Below are 19,635 nucleotides of genomic sequence, written 5' to 3' on the forward strand. Positions count from 1 at the left end.
CAGGTGGAGGGAGAGGGGGACCTCCATCCACTGTGGCCGCAGGCTCCACTCCTGGGCGAGGGCCGCGGCCCTTCCCCCCTGGCCCAGAGCTTCACGCCTTAGCGTGGGTGAATGGTGGTGGCAGGTGATGGCGCTTCCTTGTGTTTGCTCTTTAGGGGCCTCTGCCTGAGCTTGTCCGTCAGCCTTTTACGTGGTTGTGAAACCTTGTGTGCCGTCACGCCTGCATTTCAAGACGCCGCTAAAGAGGGGCACGGGACCTTGAGGATGTCAGGAGCTCCGCAGTGCGTGGGCTGTTTCTGTTTGCACTGTCTTGAGACATGAAAAAAATAAACACGTACGGTCCATTTTGGTTTCTACACTGAAGGGAAGAAGCTGGCTGGGGCTGCATTTGCTGTGATGTGTGAGAGTCAGAGGTGGGGCGTCTGGCCTTGCCTCTGCCTCCCGAAGGCTGGGAGACCCTGGGGAAGCTCACAGCCCGTGGGGGTCGCTAACTCATCCGTGCAAGGGGCTCATCATTTCTCTCCTGCCATGTCCGTAACATTTTTCTAAAGGGTTTCTTCATTATCATAACAGCTTGTACTTACCAAACATCACAGGCCAGGCTCCGAAGCGATTTCCATTTGGGGAAATTGAGGCACAGTGGATTAAGTTCTTGCCTGAGGCTGTACAGCCATTGAGGGTTGAGCTCTGGGTCCTCTGATGTGACCAGGTCCGGGCAGAGTGTCCCATGTGGGTCATGACTGCTCTTGCGTCTTTACATCATGGCACTTATCCGCGTGGAGCAAGGTTAAGACCTGGCTTTCCCCTTCCTGGGCTGTGTCTTCAGAGGCCCTAAGGGCCGTGGCTCGGTTGGCTCTGTGCACCTGGTGCCCTGAGTAGTTCATGCACTTGATCCCAGTGTGTTGAAGGAATGCGAGTCTCCGTGAGATGGTCCACCTTTGTTCCCCAGCAGCCGCTCTGAGAAGACCGTGTTGGCCCATCTTGCAGATGTGACCACTCAGGCTCAGAGATTTCACATGAGTTGTCTAAGTTCCCATGCAGAGGTGAGGCCCCGCGGTGTGGATCTCATGCCGATGAGATACTCTCACAGCAGGACAGAAGCCTGCCTCCTCAGTGACCCTCCCCCTTTGCCGACAAAATGCTGGTTTTCGCGCTTAAGGGGATCATTTTTCTGGAACACGTAAGCAGGGATCGTGCCAGGCAGAAAACTGGAGTTCCTGCCTCAGAAGAAGGCCTGTCTGGAGTCATTGCCTGGGGGATGGGCATCTGGCGGGGGATGGGCGGCTCCAGGTGACCGAGAGCCCAGGGACCCGCTTCCTGGGCCTTGCTCTGGCGTCCCTCCTCTGCCCTCGCTGCTGTCTGTTCCATGAGAGGCCCCTTTCCCCGACCCGCTCCACTTACCACGCTGTCACGTATAATTATAAAAGATATAAAAAGATTCATCATCGTCGGAGCAGCATCAGCTTTTCATAAAGTGTATGCTGATGCGTGTGAAGAGCCACACACTTTTTTTCACTTAATCTTTCAAAGGCCACCCGTGTGCAAGATTGATGTTTCAAAAGAAGAAAAAAAAAAAAACGTACTCAAGGAAGACGTGTTTGTAACAGGATTTGTGTCCCGGCCGCCTCTGATGAGGCCGTGGACTCCCGGTGTTTGCCCAGGTCACAGGCGCATCCGCCTTCGCAGCAGAGCCCGGGGCGCCGCGTCCCTCGACGGTGCAGACGCTGCGGACGCGGTGCTTTCCCCTGTCGGCGCCCCGGGTCCAGTTCGGTTTACACACCAGGCGCAGTGCGAGGTTCACGACAGTGACTGGTGACAAAATCAATCACGGCAATACCGTGATTAAAGTACGGGAGCGCGTCTCGCTCTCAAAGCGTCGCACGGTTTCTTGTGTCTTCTTGTGACGACGGGAGGTGATAAAGGCCTGTGTGACGAGATGGAGCCAAAAGGATGACAGGGGCGCTGGGACAGAGCCGGGGCCACTGCGCGGGGGAGGGGGCGGAGCCGGGGCCACTGCGCGGGGGAGGGGCGGAGCCGGGACCACTGCGCTGGGGGGCGGAGCCAGGGTCGCTGCACCGGAGGGGCGGAGCCAGGACCGCTCGGGGGGGGGGGCGGAGCCGGGGCCACTGCGCCGGGGAGGGTGGAGCCGGGGCCACTGCGCCGGGGGGGCGGAGCCGGGGCCACTGCGCGGGGGCGGAGCCAGGGACACTGCACCAGGGGGGGAGGAGCCAGGGTCGCTGCACCAGGAGGGGCGGAGCCAGGACCACTGCGCCGGGGGGCGGAGCCAGGACCACTGCGCTGGGGGGCGGAGCCAGGGTCGCTGCACCGGAGGGGCGGAGCCAGGACCGCTGCGCCGGGGGGGCGGAGCCAGGGTCGCTGCACCAGGAGGGGCGGGGCTAGGGCCACTGCGCTGGGGGCGGAGCCAGGGTCACTGCACCAGGAGGGGCGGGGCTAGGGCCACTGCGCCGGGGGGGCGGAGCCGGGGCCACTGCACCGGGGAGGCGGAGCCGGGGACACTGCGCTGGGGGGCGGAGCCAGGGTCGCTGCACCAGGAGGGGCGGAGCCAGGACCACTGCGCTGGGGGGCGGAGCCAGGACCACTGCGCCGGAGAGGGCGGAGCCGGGGCCACTGCGCCGGAGAGGGCGGAGCCGGGGACACTGCGCCGGGGGGGGGGCGGAGCCGGGGCCACTGCGCCGGGGGGCGGAGCCGGGGTCGCTGCACCAGGAGGGGCGGAGCCAGGACCACTGCGCCGGGGGGCGGAGCCGGGGCCGCGGCGAGAACCATCCGCGTCCGCGCTGCGGTGCCGCAGGTAATGGAAGCCGCGGAAGGCGGGACTGTGGGTCCCGGGGCGGGCGGGACACGTAGTCTCACAGATGTCCTCAGAGGCCACCGAGAACGGCCGAACACGTGTAGGGAAAGATGCAGATAACCTCCGAAACGTTTTAGAAACATCGCAGGGAAAAAGCAGTTACTCCCCGTTAGTGGATGCGGAGCAGGCCGCCGGGACCGGGGAGCTTCTAGAACAGAGGCGGCGGCCGCGGGCTTCGGGTCTGGGTCCCGTGAGTGGACTTTTGACTTTGTGCCGGCAGCGCTGAAGGCGGAAGGGGAATACGAGCTGCCGGCTGGGGGAGACCGAGCCCGGAGGGGCCCGGCCGGGACACCGGCGGGGCGGGGACAGCCCGGTGAAGGGGTGGTGACCCGGACAGCCGCGGTGACGGCTGGAGGTGGAGGGAGGGGTGGACCGAGGAGCTAACAAGGTCGGAACCATCTCTGGGGGCGTCTTCGGCCACTGCAGGGGCTCGAGCAAAACCCCAGCCTGGGCGGCGTGTGCGTCCCGGAAATGTGTGTCCCGGGGCGCCGGGTGGCTCACTCGGTTCAGGGCCTCGCTCTTGTTTTTGGCTCAGGTCATGCTCTCACGGTTCGTGGGTTCGAGCCCCGCACCGGCTCTGGGCTGACAGCTCAGTTTCGGATGCTGTGTCTCCCTCTCTTTCTGACCCTCCCCTGTTCACACTGCCTCTCTCTCTAAGAAATAAAATAAAAAAATAAATAAATAAAAATAAACTTTAACAAAATTAAGAGAAAAAGAATGAAATGTGTTTCCCGTGGTTCAGGAGGCTGGAAGTCAGAGGCCAGGGGGCAGCGAGGCCTGACGAGGCCCTGATCTCCCTTGTGTGCTCATGTGGGGGAAGGGGAGGGGAGCCGTCTGGGGTCACTAATACGGCACCGATCCCATCCCGGGTGGCTCTACCCCATGATCTACTCGCCTCCCAGAGGTCCATCTTCTAACACCTTCACTTTGGGGGTGAGGTTTCAACACATGGATTTTAGGGGACAGATTCATACCACAGCAGGGGTAAGGGGGAGAGAGGACTGAAAGCTGACACCTGGATGCCAGCACGCGACGACCGGGTGGGTGGTGGGCACCCTGCTACAGCCTTGGGGTCACTCCTCACGCCTCCAGCCTAAGGAGTGGAGAGGCCTGTGTCTCCTGGCCCCATTACCAGGGCGGAGAGCCGCGGGCCACGGTTTTGGAAGAGAGAAACAGGATTCTCTCCCACCCACACTGTGAGTTTTGCGTGTCTTCGAATATACCGTTCCGGACAGCAGTGGCTTACAACTGGAGGGAAGCAAACGCAGGAGAATCTCAGTGAAGTCTGATAATGAAGGGAAAAGCAAGTTTGAGATGCAGCATTCATACAGTTATGAACAGTTATGAGCAGTTATTCTTGGTGACTTCAGCTTTAGGTGTCCTCCGAGGGTTGGGACTAATATTTGTTGTCAACCTTCTGTGTTACCCCTGGGGGTAAAGATTTATTAAATGTAATAATGTAATGTAAATTTTTATTATGAAATTTTTTAATGTTTATTTTTAAGAGAGACAGTGTGAATGGGGGAGGGGCAGAGAGAGAGGGAGACACAGAATCTGAAGCAGCTCCAGGCTCTGAGCTATCAGCACAGAGCCCGACGCGGGGCTCAAACCCATAAACCGTGAGATCATGATCTGAGCCAAAGTCGGGTGCTTAAGCAACTGAGCCACCCAGGCGCCCCTAAATATATATATATTTTAAAGTTTATTTATTTTGAGAGTGAGCGTGCACAGGCAGGGAAGGGACAGAGAAAGAGAGAGAAAATCCCAAGCAGGTTCTGCATTGTCAGCACAGAGCCTGACTCAGGGCTTGATCTCACAACTGTGAGATTGTGACCTGAGCTGAAATCAAGAGTCAGTTGCTTAACTGACTGAGCCACCCAGGTGCCCCTGGGGGTAAAGATTTATTATCTCAGATTTGCAGAGGAGGAAACTGAGGCTTGCCGAGTGTGGTCACGTGCAATAAACTATAGTACAGATGTCTGTTTCCTGTCTCGTTTATCCTCAGACCTGATGATCTCACACACACACACACACACACACACCCCCGCATGTGAGCATGCAAACATGCACACGCACTGCCATGAAGGCCTCGTTCCAGAGGCCACCCAGAATTCCTGCTTTCTACGTGGCAGTTTACATATCCAGACCACTTCATGAAGCTCTGTAAGAAGTGGGGCTTGATTTCTGAAAGAGAAGCACCCAATATTTATTCCCAGAGGTGCTTTCTTGCCCGTCTGAGGTCACATGCATGGACAGCAGATGCATTTCTCTGGTCTCTGGTTCAGGGATTGGCTACACGGGTGGTTTTCCCATCAGACCCGGCATGAGAGGCAGGTGCATTGGGTCCACACTTCAGCACGAGTGTTCCCGCATCCCCTTCTGAGTCTCGTTAGGAGACTGGGCTGTAGGACCCAAGAATCTGCTTTTGTGTTTCCTAGGTGTTATGTGTTCTTTTGGGGACAGTCCTTGCCCCAAATGTTGAGGAAAGCTGGACAACCCACAGTGTGCTGCCAGCCATGCTGTGGATGGAGAGATTAGGATAACGCACTGCCCTCATCCTCAATGTCTTCTTCCCTGACGCCTGACGCTGCACTGGTCAGGCCTCATTCTCAGAACCTGGTGCCAGTCCTCAGTGCTGGATGTTTCTGGATGTGCTCCCTCAGCCTCATTAGGTTTCTCTAATCACAAGGAACATGCTGTCTCCCCCTGTAATTGACGCCTGTACTCACACTTCTTCATGGTACAGGTTGTGTTTTGTGTTGCTTTGCTTTCCTTGTTGAATTCTGCCTCCTTTCCATATTCACACTCTGGCTACAGCTCTGTTTTCTGATGCTGTCCCTCTATTCATTAATTCCACATGTACTTGTGAACCTCTGCGGTGAATTGGCCACTGTGTGAGCTGTGGAGTATTCAGAAAGATGCAGATAGACAGGACTCCTATGTCCAAGGGCCTTGAGTTTCTCTACCCTCAAGGAAGAGTAAGTCACATGCTTAATTTTCCAAAATTGTGTTTCCTCATTACTTTAATAAGACCCTGCTGGCACTTTATGAAGTTTAATACTTTACAGAAATCCCTTTCATTAGTTACGATTGCATATCATTCTCTTGTGTGGCTTTTCCTTGAAGTACAGATCTGGAAATCCAGGCTCTGAGAGGCCACATAACCTGCGTAGTGGGTAACACTGCAGCAGGTGGAAATGGTTCCTCTGTGACGTCGAAGCTCTGAATCTTATAACTTGTTCTTGTTAATCTAAGCTAAACATGATCGGCCTGGGGATTACTGGGTCCCAGAACATTGAGGCTGAGAGAGAATGTAATTGTCACTTAAACACAATGCAGGGGCCAGGAATCCCTGAGCAGTGGGGCCCCCTCTTTTGCGTGGACACCCTCCGTAATGGGAAGTTCATTGCTTCACAAGAGAGGCCCATCCCCAGCTGGGAGAGACGTGGGGTGAGAAGTCTCCCAGAAAGGGCAGGACTTCAGGTGTGCTCAGTAAACATTGTTCTGAATGAATGCAAACCCAAGGGGATGGTCATTCCACTGCATGCTATTTCCACTCTCTCCCCTGATTCTGCCTTCTGTAATAAAGTTAACAGTGGGGCGGCTGGGTGGCTCAGTCAGTTGAGGTTCCAACTTTAGCTTAGGTCATGATCTCATGGTTTGTGGGTTTGAGCCCCATGTGGGGCTCTGTGCTGACAGCTCAGAGCCTGGGTCCTGCTCCAGATTCTGTGTCTCCCTCTCTTTCTGCCCCTCTCCTACTTGTACTCTATCTCTCTCTCTCAAAAAGTAAATAAAGATCCTTTTTAAAAATTAAAAAAAAAATAGGTGTGTGTGTGCGTGCTTGTGTCTGAGTGTGTACTGGGTGTATGAGTGTAATGTGAATGTGGAGCGGTTTGAGTGTGCATCACGTGTGTGCTGTGTGCACCTGTAAAATTAGGCTCCTTTGTTACACAGCAGTAGATAAATAGTACACCCGCTAAGAATCCACACACTTTCTATTTTGAGAAGTCAGTAAATTCTGCTGTGTGGGCAGTTAGGGTATTGTAGTGACTGCTCTCCGAGCCATTCGTATATTTATAAACACTGTTGTTGTTGTGTGGCATATTCACCCATAGAGCTGGCATCTTCCTGCCCAATGTGGAATTTTTAAAATGAAATCTGACCTATATTTTATTTTATTTTTTTTAGTAGGAGGGAAGGGGAGAGAGAGAGAGAGAGAGAGAGAGAGAATCCCAAGAAGGCTCCTCACTGTCAGCTCAAAGCCCGATGTGGGGCTCAGACTCACAAACCATGAGATCATGACCTGAGCCAAAATTGAGAGTTGGAAGCTTAACTGACTGAGCCACCCAGGTGCCCCTATATTGTTCCTTTAATGTCTGTAGGATCTATGGTGAAAGCTTTTTTCATTCCTGATATTTTATTTTGGTTTAGTTTTTTAAAGTTTATATTTTAAAGAGAGAGGAAGGGAGGGAGAAAGGGAGAGAGAGAGAGGGAGAGAACCAACGAGCAGGGCAGGGGCAGAAAGAGAGGAGGGAGAGAATCTCAAACAGGAATTGGGCTCATGACCAGGCACTAGCTCCCGGGTGGCTCAGTCAGTTAAGCATCCAGCTATTGATTTCAGCTCAGGTCACGGTCTCACAGTTCGCGAGATAGAGTCCCATGTTGGGCTCCATGCCGTCGGTGCAGAGCCTGCTTGAGATTCTCTCTCTGCCCCTGCCCTGCTCACACTCTCCTTCTCTGTAGCTCCATCCCTGTTGTCACAAATGGCAGGATTCTTTTTATGGCTCAGTAATATTCCACTGTATATGTTCACCACCTCCTCTTTCTCCACTCGTCTCTCAGTGGACACCAGTGCTGCTTCCAGATCCTGACTGTTGTCAGTAATGCTGCAGTAGACATAGGGGCGCATGTATCCTTTTGAATTAGTGTTTTCATTTTTGGGGGGGGCGGTAAATACCCAATAGTGGAATTATTTGATCAGATGGTATTTTTAATTTTTTGAGGAATCTTTATACTGTAAGACTGGTATTTTAAGTTTTTTTTTTAATGTTTATTTATTTTTGAGAGAAAGAAAGAGACAGAGCATGAGCAGGGGAGGGGCAAAGAGAGAGAGAGAGGGAGACATAGAATCCAAAGGAGGCTCCAAGCTCCAAGCTGTCAGCACAGAGCCTGACGCGAGGCTCTAACTCACGAACTGTGAGATCATGACCAAGGTCGAAGTTGGATGCTTAACCGACTGAGCCACCCAGGTGCCCCTATATTGTTCCTTTAATATCTGTAGGACCTATGGTGAAAGCCTTTTTCATTCCTGATATTTTATTTTTATTTTAGTTTTTTTAAATGTTTGTTTATTTTTGAGGGAGGGAGCGCACAAGCAGGGAGAGGCAGAAAGAGAGAGGGAGACACAGAATCTGAAGCAGGCTCCAGGCCCTGAGCTGTCAGCACAGAGCCCAATGTGGGGCTTGAACCCATGAACTATGAGATCATGACCTGAGCAGGTACCCACCCCTAAGTTGTGTTTTTTTTTTGTTTTTTTTGTTTTTTTTTGAGAGAGAGAGAGAGAGAGAGAGCAAGTGAGGGAGGGGCAGAGACAGAGGGTAGAGAGAATCCTAAGCAGGTTCCATGCTGCCAGCACAGAGCCCAATGAGGGGCTTGAACTCACAGACTATGCTGCTTAACCGCCTGAGCCCCCCAGGTGCCCCTAAAACTGGTCTTTTAAATGTGAGCTCATCTTCCTCCTTGATTAACTGGGTATTTGGTTATAACGAATCACATGGTCTTCAAAAGGAACAGGCACCTTTCCACCTACAAGCTGTGTTTGCAATTAACTGATCAGCTCTAGCTTATTAGTTAATCCTGAACAGTAGGATTGAGGGCGCCTCTTCCGAGGGGAAAACAGCATTTTATGTGATAATCTCCATGCATCAAATATTTTTTTTGTCTAAATATTAATTCCCCAGGAAAGCACTGTCCCAGCCGTTCCGCCAGCCAAGGCCAGAGGTGGAGAGCCACCAAGTTCAGGCTCCTGGCTCGGTGCAGTTGTGTGTGACTGTCCCGCCTCCGGAGTGGCAGGGGCCAGCACTGGCCGCGGCGGAGACCTCTTGCGGAGCGCATGAAAGGAGCCTGGTGTTTGGGGTGCAGTAGGCTTGAATGATGGTGTGTGTGCCGCTCTTGCTCTCCCCTGCTCCTTACTCTGTAGCGCCCTCCCAGAGTCAGGGATCAGGGAAGGTCAGGAATTATTGACCCTGGTAACCACACGCAGGAGTCAGATGTCTTTGCTGGCTCCGCGGCATTTGAAGGATTGAGAGGAGCGTAGGACCAGGACGCAGGCGAGCTGTCCCTGGGTTTCGTGTGATAATGAATTAAGTGCAGAGTGGCTTTCTTTGCTGGCCCTCTCTCCAGCTCTTACTGGAAGCACTTTGACTTTAACATTGAGTGGTGGGATGCTGACCTTGGCTGGCTCAGGTGCGCACCCTGGGGGCTCTCCCATTAGGGAGATGGGTTTTCAGCACATTTTGTGAGCCAGGCCTTTCGAGCTGGGCTCAGCAGCTTGAAGTTCCATGTTGCAGGATTTATAGAGGTTGTGCTCTCAAATCTGCCATGTTTTCATTGGGTAAATGGGATTCTACATCTTCAGAAATGGCTCCCTGCACGGCACCTGGGCCCGAGCTGAGACGCAGAGTTAAGGTCACGTTAATCTCTTCCGCTCTTATTCTTGGGGGCTGGCCTGGCGTGACCCCACTGGCTACAGCGAGGTCGGGCTCTGAACTACAGCCATGGTGGTCTGGCCATCGAGGCGTCTGGGGAGCTGAAGGAAGAGGGGCTTTGAAAGGAGACCCAGGTGTCTGCTTAGAGAGACCCTCTTAGCTTCCCTCCTCCCTCTCGCTCACTCTCCCCCGCCCCAAGATCATGTCAGCTGCCGCCCAGGGACAACCTGCTGGTTCCCCGAAGACCTGCTCTGCTCACTGTAAGCGATGACCTCCTGTCCTTGGCAGACTCTTCCAGCTCGCTTGTTATTACCCCATTACACATGGTGGCAAACTGAGGCTTGGAGAACGTGAGGACACCTTCCAAAGTACACACTTCTTGAGCATTCTGGATGAGGAACATGACTTCAGATGAGAGCCTCTCATCCGCTTCCGCCTCTGCATCATGGGGCACGAACCTTTATCACAAAATTCTCCTTGGAGAAAATCAGGCAACTTACATAAAATACTTTATGCGCATCAAGAATACAGTGGGTGCTCCATAAAAGCCACTTTCTCTCCCTTCATGCGAATCACTGGTGTCTGGATGACTTCATATCCTCAGAAAATTCGGCCTGCCTTGAGTCTCCCCATGGGAAACCAGGACTTGGGCTATTTTAATTGTGTTCCCTCCGTCTTCCCCACCCAGCGCTCTTGTGTTTGGCTCTACCATCTCCTCGCTTGGAAAATTAACATTCTGTCAAGTCGGGTTCAGCATCTGCTTGGCGACGGCGCCCGCTCTCTCTGCCTCCCGTGCTTGGTAGACAGCGCATCTGTCCTTGCCGCCCCAGGCGCCTCAGCACGTAGAGATGGGATTTCTACCAACAACGATAAAGTCGTTTTCAGTTACTGTTATTAATCATTACGCATGTCAGGACGTGTGCAGCGTGCTCTGTGTGGTAGACTCATTTAATCTGTCCATCGGCTGTGAGCTTCGTGCCGTTATCAGGGCTCACGTTACAGATGAGGAGTTCAGGGACACAGGCAGAGAGCGGAAGAGCTGGGATTGTATCTCCATTGGCCGTGAGCCACGTGCTCGTCACTGAGATGCTGTTGCCTCCATGGCACCGACAGATAACCAAGGGCGGTAGACTAGCCCACTTTAGGGTTAGGGTAACTGGGTTCAAGTCTTCAAGTCTTCCAGGTGTGAGCTGAGTGACATTAAGGGTGTCTTCCTCTCTCGGTGTCTTTTCCCATAAAAGGACATCTGGGCGATGACATCCAGTGGGTACGCTGTGCTCCCCATGGGTCAGATGCTCGGGTTCCCCTTGCGGAAGCCCAGGCTCTCTGTGTTTGGCTGACGTGATCTCAAGCTGTTAATTTCTCTCTTGTTTTTCAGGTAATGCACCAAAAAGATCATGTCTGAAGTACAAGGAACGGTTGAGTTTTCTGTAGAGCTACATAAATTTTATAATGTGGATCTCTTTCAGAGAGGGTAAGTATGCATCACTGTTTCTATGTGTGTGTGTGTGTGTGTGTGTGCGCGCGTGCACGCCCGCGCATTATACAGTTGACCCTTGAACCACACGCGTTTGAACTGTGCAGGTCCACAGTACATGGGTTTTTAAATGCGGTAGAGTCCTGTGAAAGCCATTTCTCTATCATTTTCTTAATAACATTTTTTTCTTCTAGCTTACTTTAGTGCAAGAATATAGTGTATCATACATATAACATACAGAATATGTGTATTTGGCTATGTTATCAGTTATCAGTAAGGCTTCTGGTCAACAGTAGGCAATTAGTAGTTACGTTTTTGGAAAGTCAGAAGTCCTACATGATTCTTGACTGTGTGGAGGTGGGTGGGTGTCCAGGATCCCACTGTTGTTCAGGGTCATGTGTGTGTGTTTAATTTTTTTTTAAACATTTATTCATTTTTGAGAGACAGAGAAAGACAGAGTACGAATGGAGCAGGGGCAGAGACACCAAATCTGAAGCAGGCTCCAGGCTCCGAGCTGTCAGCCTGGAGCCCAACACAGGTTTTGAACTCATAGACCATGAGATCATGACCTGAGCTGAAGTCGGACACTTAACTGACTGAGCGCCCAGGGCCCTGTGTGTGTGTGTGTGTGTGTGTGTGTGTGTGTGTGTGTGTATTCTTCCTGGCAGGAAACAGAGGTGATGAGGACAGGTTGTAGGGCATTTAGATTCATGAGGAAAGGATTTTTATTATTTTTCCTGTCAAGTGTAAAATCCAAATGTTGAGTGCGGTTGAACATCACCCATTTATTGACGAGACCTGAGAGTGCGAATGTCTCCCTCCCTCCTGCACTTCCCTCTGTCTTCCGTCTTCTGAGTTTCTCTTTCCATTGCATACACTAGTCAGTTTGAGTGGAAAGTGAATTTATGGGAAACGAAGCTTGCTCAGATAATAAAGGTGTCTGTATGACCAGCATGTCTCTGGGCTGTCTCCCCCAGATTGCATATCATAAAACCTGTGCCGCCATCTCTCAAAAACTGAAAGTATATGTTGCCCTCTTTAAATACAGGATGAGAATGTAGTTGCTTGCAGTGTTTGAGGATGTACTCTGATTTTGGTGTTTTACACATATGACCTCATTAGGTCATCACAATAGATTTACCTCTTAGGTCACTGTAAATACTAATGAGGTGGAATGCTTACGTAAAACATCCAGACCCAGACCAGGACTGGATACTCACAGTGACAGCTACTACTTTCCCTGGGTTGCAGACAAGGAAGCCTAAGTTCATAGAAACCAAGTTTGTGATATGTTCAAGTTAACAGAGCCAATCAGCAGGCATCTATGTTGTGGAAAACCACTCCGAGCTTTGGAGCCAAAATATAACTCGAAGAGAGTTTGGGATAAAGAGGAACAATAGCTTTATTGCTTTGCTGGGCAAAGGAGGCTGAGGCAGGCTACGGCCCTCACAAAACCACAGGTCTTCCCGGAAGATGGGGCTGGGGCGTTTTATAGGGAGATACAGGATCTAGCCGGTTTCAGTGGGAATGAAGTATGTGCTGCCAGCCTCTGTAGCCCATGGTCTTTTTCAGGGTTGGTACCAAGTTCCTGAAACCAAAGAAGGGAGGAGGGGAGGCTTGCGGAAGAGAGGAAAAGGTTACTTTAGAAATCAACCTTTGCTGAAGCATGAGTGCAGCCATTTTGATTTTTGGTCAACTTTGTGCTTTTCAGCGGTTCCCTCTAATGGTTTGTTTTTGCTGTGTAACCAACCACCTTCAACCTTAGTGGCTTAAAACAACAGCTTTCAAGTTAGCTCCTGACTCCGAGGGAGGGCAAGCGATTTGAGCCGGGTTCCGGTTGGGAAGGTTCTACCAAGTGGGAGGAGGTTGTAGGGCATTTTGGATTAACGAGGAAAGGATTTTCGTTATTTGTCTTGCCAAGTGGAAAATCCAAATGCTGAGGCAATAGGCAAGCCAGGCTTGTCTACCTGGCAAGTGAGTCCTCCGAGCAGGCGTGAGAAGACACACAGCCTCCTGCCAGCTCCTCAGCCCTGCTCAGGGTGGTTTCCATGGCCTTCTGGAGGCTAAAGCCAAGTGCAAGAACAGTCTGGATTTAGGGTGGAGAAATAGAGACGGTCTCTTGATGGAAGTGGATGGAACTGTGCACACTCTGATGATCTTGTCACCCCAGGTTAGTGCCCAGGTTCAAAAGGAGACTGAAATTGTTATGGTTCCTTCTTGCATGAGGTGAAATTGGGTGGCCGAGCCATGTCGGCAGGTGACCTGAATCAGATGGTGAGTGGAAAAAGGAATGATTGTGGGACCAGCTATGTTCCGGGGACAGGGGTGCGTAGGGCTTCTGGAGCTGGATTTGGAGGAAACAAAGCTCCGTGCATCAGCTCACCACCATCGGCCTGCCCCATCACCTGATCAGAGGTTGTATGGTGAAACAAGAAGAGTCTGGGCTTGGGGCTAGATCTCCTGGGCCCTGGCTTAGTTACTGCTTCTTGGAGCTCCTATGGTACCTCTTTCTGCTCTGCTTTTCAGATTCTACATTTACAAGAAAGGAAGCATTTTGACAATGTCATGTGTCTATCATAGCGTCAGACACTTCTATTTATCATCTCCTGAATCCTCATAACCAACCAGAGGATGAATGATACTATCTTTTTTTGACCGACAGGTAGCGGAGCAGGACACAGCTCTAACCTAGCAGAGTGGGGGATCTGGGGCCGAATTGCTTGTTTTCTGATAACTAAGCCTGGTCTCCAAAGTGGGCTGCCCTCTCCCCGGGGCTGCACAAAACAGCCATCAAGATGTGGGGAGAAAATACTAAAACTTCTGCTTATGATTGTTTTAACCAAAAATAAGAGAGCACTCAAGCTTCATCAATGATTAGAATCCAGACTGCCACGGAAAGTTCAGTGTGTCCACACGGCACAGTCATGAATCCCGCTTAGTAACTCCAGCATCAAATAAAAGAAGGTTGTCCCCCAGCCACCTAGGAGCTGAAGACATCACCCTCACAGTGCAAAATACTGCAGTTTGTGACTGGGCAGTTCCCCACACCTCTAAATTGTTCTCTACCTTTACCTGCACCAACCCTCACAGAATAGCAAGTGGCTTCAAAACAAATACTGCAAGGCAGTCATGAATTGAAGGTAGTATGAAAGATGAAAGCATAGCAAGCAGCAGGAGTGACAGAATCACGCTGGTCGTTTCTTGCACAAGCCTGTTTGCACACACGGAGGAGGGATGACAGGCTGATCAGATTCCAAAATAAGTAGACTGAGAAATTTGAACTTATTTAAAACAATGATTTGATACATGGGTTTGTCACCATAATTATTCACAATGCACCTTGTGCTGATTGCACTCTGGGCCTTCCGGTATTGATGGGGTCTTGTATGAAATAATCTCCATTAGCAAGACATTTCAAGGGAAGCATCCAGAACCCGAAGAGGGCCCCGTGCAGTTGGTTAAGGGGGTTTCAGGACAAGTGTGGAAACCATGAGTCACTCAGCAAGCCTAAGACCCTCTAGATCCTTGTGTTTTGGGGAGACATTTTGGGTAGCCCCACGCTCACCACCAAAGTGTAATATTTAATTAGGCTGAATTAAAACCAGAACGTAGAATCACTGTAATATGTATAGTTTTAGTAAGAGCAAAAAGGTCATGTGTTCCTTTAATATGAGAGGTAATTAATTTTTAAAACATGGATTATTACATCACTTTCTCATCTTTTCAAAGACCTTTCTCTGTCCTTATAATGCACACCGCATAGGAGTATACAACTGTACGTGTATGTCATTGTAAATAAATACACATATGGTGGGGTTGCATGCTTGAAGACGTTTTTACTGTATGAAATCACTGGCACTTGGTGACCACTGTCTAGTGGGACAAGGGCTCTCACAGATGTCTTCCGGCTCCTCGTGCTGGCACTGTGTGGTATTGAGGCGTTGATGTGGATGAGGGCATTATCTGGGGACTGGACATGCTTCAGGGTCGGCCTCCTAGCAGCTATGGCCATGGACAGGCTGGGACATCATTTGGATGAAGGCAGTCAGACCTCTTACAGGGATGGAGTGGGTGCTAAGATCTCTAGGGCCCCATCAGCAATGAGACCTTGAAGGTGAGTCCCCAGTCCCCTGAGCCCAGGCTGCAGGGAGTCACGGACAGGCTAGACGTGGTGCCAGCCAGGATTCTGGACCTGCCAGAGGGGCCCCTGACAAGTGTGGTCCGTGGTATGTAATCGCTAAGGATTTCCCCACTCTGAATCCTGCAGGGGCCGTGCTCACCGTGAGATGTAGTTACTTTACCAGCAAACACTCGATGGCCGCGACTGAAGCCGAGTGGGCAAGGTGCCCCCCACATGAAAGAAAGTGGAGGATTTCCACAGGCCATTCAAGAAGAGGAAGGCAGCATTTGAGGAGGCTGGCCGGTTTTGGGGCTGTGAGGATGTGCCTCACGATTTCCTAGGAGGTAGAAATTAGAGTTGGGGGTTGCAGAAGAAGGAGCATGCCCTTCCTCAGACTGAATTTGACTCTGGCCATTCAAGTTCTGGCCGTTTCTCCAGTGGGTGAGAAATGCCCCTTGTACCTCCATCCCGATGTCCCAGAGCATCACTGCCCCTTGTGAGAGGCTGTATCAGAATGACATAGATGCAGAGCTGAGAATATCGTTCGAGATTTTGCCCTGATCGGGAATTGCTTGCTTCTAGCACGTTAACTTTTGTGGATAGTTTTTCTAGTCCCAGCATGCATGTTGCCTTTGGGTGGTGTTTGCTTTGAGCAAACAGTCAGCTTGCATTTATCCCAGGTCTGCATTGACTGAAGAAAATTCTCAACGGAAAAGCGTCTCCTGAAACCGGTCAACAAACATTGTGAATTGTCAGCCTGTGCTTGACAGCAAGACGCATCCTGACAAAAAGGCAGGGAAGCACTGGGGAGCCTGGTGTGGGGGTCAGACCTGAACGTGAAGCCACTTGTAAGCTCTGAGAGCATGAAAATTTCCCTGTAGAATGCTGTGAGCCACCATTTTGTCACCTGTAAAGTGGTGATGACACAGTCTCGTGGGGTAATTGTGAGTCTTACAGCATAAGTTGCATTAATTAATATACAAACAGCACCTACCATGGTGCCTAGTATCTTCTAGATACTATCTAAATTGTCACTACTACTACTAAATCCTTGCCTCCTGTTTGTCCTTAACATTATGAACGGAGTCACCATCCGAAAGGGTTGGTGTGACTACCTTACCTTCCTGTTTACAGGCTTCCAGCTTGCTTGTGCTCCCACCCAGCTTAGTGCTCAATACCTGAGTGGTTTGACCTTAAACTTCTGTACCTTATTGTCTGTGCTCTGATCATTCGTGACCCTTGTCCTTCTAATATCTACCTCAAAAATCTACCCTACTAAGCTCCACCTTAAATATAACCTCCCGTCCAAACAATTTCTATACACCGATATTTACCTACTGCGTTCAGCCCGGGTTTTATGAATCCCTCATTCCCATATTCTTAGAGCCCGTCTCTCTCGTTTTATTCTGCCATCCACTCACACGGTCATTGCTATAAACACTAGTAAGCATATGCTAGTGCAATAGGCTCTAGAAAGGTGGCGATGGGAGACTGTGTGCCGCAGAATGTTTACCAGCTGACGAGCGAGGTAGACACATGCATCGGAAGTGACCTCGATGTGGGATAAGTTCTGTGACAAAGACAGGTTGGGGTGCCGTGCAGAGAAAAGGCAGAGCAAAGCCAGTCTGTGGGCAGTCAGGGGAGGGGTCCCGGGAGTGGATTGCACAGAGCTGTCCCTTGAGAGGTGGGCAGGAGTCAGCTGTGCAGAGGACCCCGAAGGGCAGGACCGCAGAATGGTTCAGCGGTGTCCGGAAGCAGAGCCCACTGGGACGGCCGCAGTGAAGTGACCAGTAAGAAGAGGGGAGAGGGGAATCATAGAACTTATGGCAGCCAGTCTCCCGTTAGACTGGCCACTAGAGTGGTGTTAATGTCAGTGTCACAGACGTGCTGAGATAACAGTGGTTGTCCTTTCTGGCTTTGTCTTCTTGTCAAGTGGCTTTGAGCTCCTTAAGGCTGAGGACCCAATCCTATGTGACTTTATATGTCTGGTGCCAGTTCAGGGCCTGATGTCTCCTGGGGGATCGATCACAGCTTGCGTTTTCCTGGCTTAAACTCTCTGCTGCTTTCAGAACTCCCTGCAACTCAGAGGGGGTCATGTGAATCTTTATTAAATGATATTAGTAATGAGAAAACAGTTCCTAATTCCTAATGTACTATTCATTTTTTTAATGTTTATTTATTCTTGAGAGAGAGAAAGAGAAAGTGGGGAATGGCAGAGAGATAGATGGACAGAGGATTGGAAGCAGCCTCCTTGCTGACAGCACAGAGCCCGATCCCACGAACCATGAGATCGTGACCTGAGCCAAAGTCAGACACTCAACTGATTGAGCCACCCAAGCGCCTACCCTCCCCCACCCACAATGTACTATTTAAATCAATGCACGTCATGGGGCGCCTGGGTGGCTTAGTCGGTTAAGCGTCCGACTTTCGCTTAGGTCATGATCTCGCGGTTCGTGGGTTCGAGCCCCGCGTCGGGCTCTGTGCTCACTGCCAGCTCAGAGCCTGGAGCCTATTTCCAAGTCTGTGTCTCCCCCTCTCTCTCTGACCCTCCCCTCTTCACGCTGTCTCTCTATCCTAGAAATAAATAAAAATATAAAATAAATAAATAAATAAATAAATAAATAAATAAGTGCACGTCAGTGTGTAGGTAGCATCACCTTATGCTGCTGTTGGAGATGCAGAGTTTGGTCCTGGCTCAGATCCACCAAATCAGAGTCTCTAGTTTGAGGCTCAGGAAGCCATGTTTTCACATGTTCTCCAGGTGGGTCTGGCTGAACAGCACAGGGCGTTTCTGTGACAGTGTCAGCTAGGCCGTGTGCTGGAATCATCTGCAGAACCCAAAAATCTACCCTCCAGACTAATAAACAATTTCTAGGGCGGGACCCCAGGCATCAGCACTTGTAAAGTTTCCCAGGTGTTCCCAGGTTGAGACTGGCTGCGTTAGGACCAAGTAAAGGGTCCCCATGTCGAGTACCCTGAGCCTTGCTTTGAGACGTCTTTATCCAAAGAAGACAGACCCAGGCCCCTTCTTTCATAGCAAGGCCGTGGCATCTGCCCTTCCCCAAGAGGAGACAGGACCTTTCCTCGCTTTGCACATGTTAGCCTTTGGCTCACGAACACATGGAAATTCCTCCTTAGCTTTCCAGTGTGGATTCTGGAAACCAGAAAGCAGAAGGGAATCTCATTTCATTTACAACTATTTTCTTGTAAGGAAATACTTAAGTGAACCACTAAGTATAAACCCATTATATGAATATCCTAAGTCATCAATTTATCACATCTCGTTTATACCTATTTATGGGGTTGTGAACCTTCATTCCCACTATTGTTTGCCGAAAGGGAGCTAACATTTGTCCTTGAAAACGTATTTGGACTTCATTTTAAGTCTTGACTCAGACAAAGCTCTACATCAGACTGACTTTATTTCTGAGTGAAGGTTTAACCTGACGTGTAGATTCATCTCCCGGCCTTTCCTCCACGCCTTCTCTACAATATCACTTAGAAGATTTTCTGCCCAGAGGTTGTAGATGATTACAGATAAATTCTGCGGTACCCACAGAATAGTTACGCGAAACGACCTACAATCAGTATTATCAGATCTGATGTCTAAGGTCAGACACTCATGGAACTATTAGGGTTGAAAACCGCTTTGAGCAAACTCACATGCCCTTTCTCTACCAGAGTGAACACGGTTCACTCGTAAGTCAAGGGACTCCTAGAAGAAAATGCCATCTTGTGTTTATGCCTCAATGTCCCCCCCTTACCTAATGGCCAGCGACAGCCGGCTCCCTGTGAAATGAGTTAACCATCCCTGATGTGCCTTAATAGACTCAGAAATACAATTATCTTTACTTGCCAGAGATCAATTAATTGATTTGTCTGCTTCTGTCAGAAATGATCCTTTTCTGCACTTCTCTTGTTGAAATATGTTGTGATCCTTTCCATTCATTCCCTCACTTTTGAAGGGGAGTATGGGATTCTAAGTGGTTGAGAGCCCCACAGATGTTCAGCTTTCCCAGGTAAAGGAGATGCCACCATGGCTCAGGGAGTTCAGGGTGCCTGTGAACGCACCGGGCGAGCATCTCCAGGGCATTGGCTTTGACCAGGGTGCACTTGCTGCAGAGACAGGGCGAATGCCCTGATGAATGGTCAGTGGGTAGGATTTTCACACCACAGAAGCCATGGATCTCACACACCATTTCAGTCCCGTGGCTCTCCACATGTGCAAACCCACGGATGCCCTTTACTTGTGTATAAGTCAACGTGATTTAGGATTTTTATCACTCAGAGTCAAGGGCTCCATCTAGCATGGGGAGTGTGGGTAGGCTCCACAGTCTCTTGGAATAAAATTCCATATTATTGTTTTAATAAGAATTTGATCTCCCCATAAAAAGGCATTATTAGAAGTTTTCCTATGGGGCGCCTGGGTGGCTCAGTCAGTTAAGCGTCCGACTTTGGCTCA

The 19,635-nt window shown here is 50.5% G+C and overlaps 1 protein-coding gene across 2 annotated transcripts in view; it reads left to right on the forward strand.

Moving 5' to 3' along the window:
- FAM135B (family with sequence similarity 135 member B) overlaps positions 1 to 19,635 on the forward strand; it is a 281,275-nt gene that overhangs the window by 85,417 nt on the left and 176,223 nt on the right. For both annotated transcript variants that reach the window (XM_039232988.1, XM_039232987.1), the window contains exon 2: positions 10,955 to 11,050. In XM_039232988.1, the coding sequence (XP_039088919.1) occupies positions 10,974 to 11,050 (77 nt within the window). In that variant the 5' untranslated portion in view covers positions 10,955 to 10,973. The remainder of the gene's footprint in view (positions 1 to 10,954; positions 11,051 to 19,635) is intronic.

This window comes from Hyaena hyaena, unplaced genomic scaffold (genome assembly GCF_003009895.1).
Source record: "Hyaena hyaena isolate Hyena2069 unplaced genomic scaffold, ASM300989v1 scaffold_69, whole genome shotgun sequence".
NCBI lineage: Eukaryota > Metazoa > Chordata > Mammalia > Carnivora > Hyaenidae > Hyaena > Hyaena hyaena.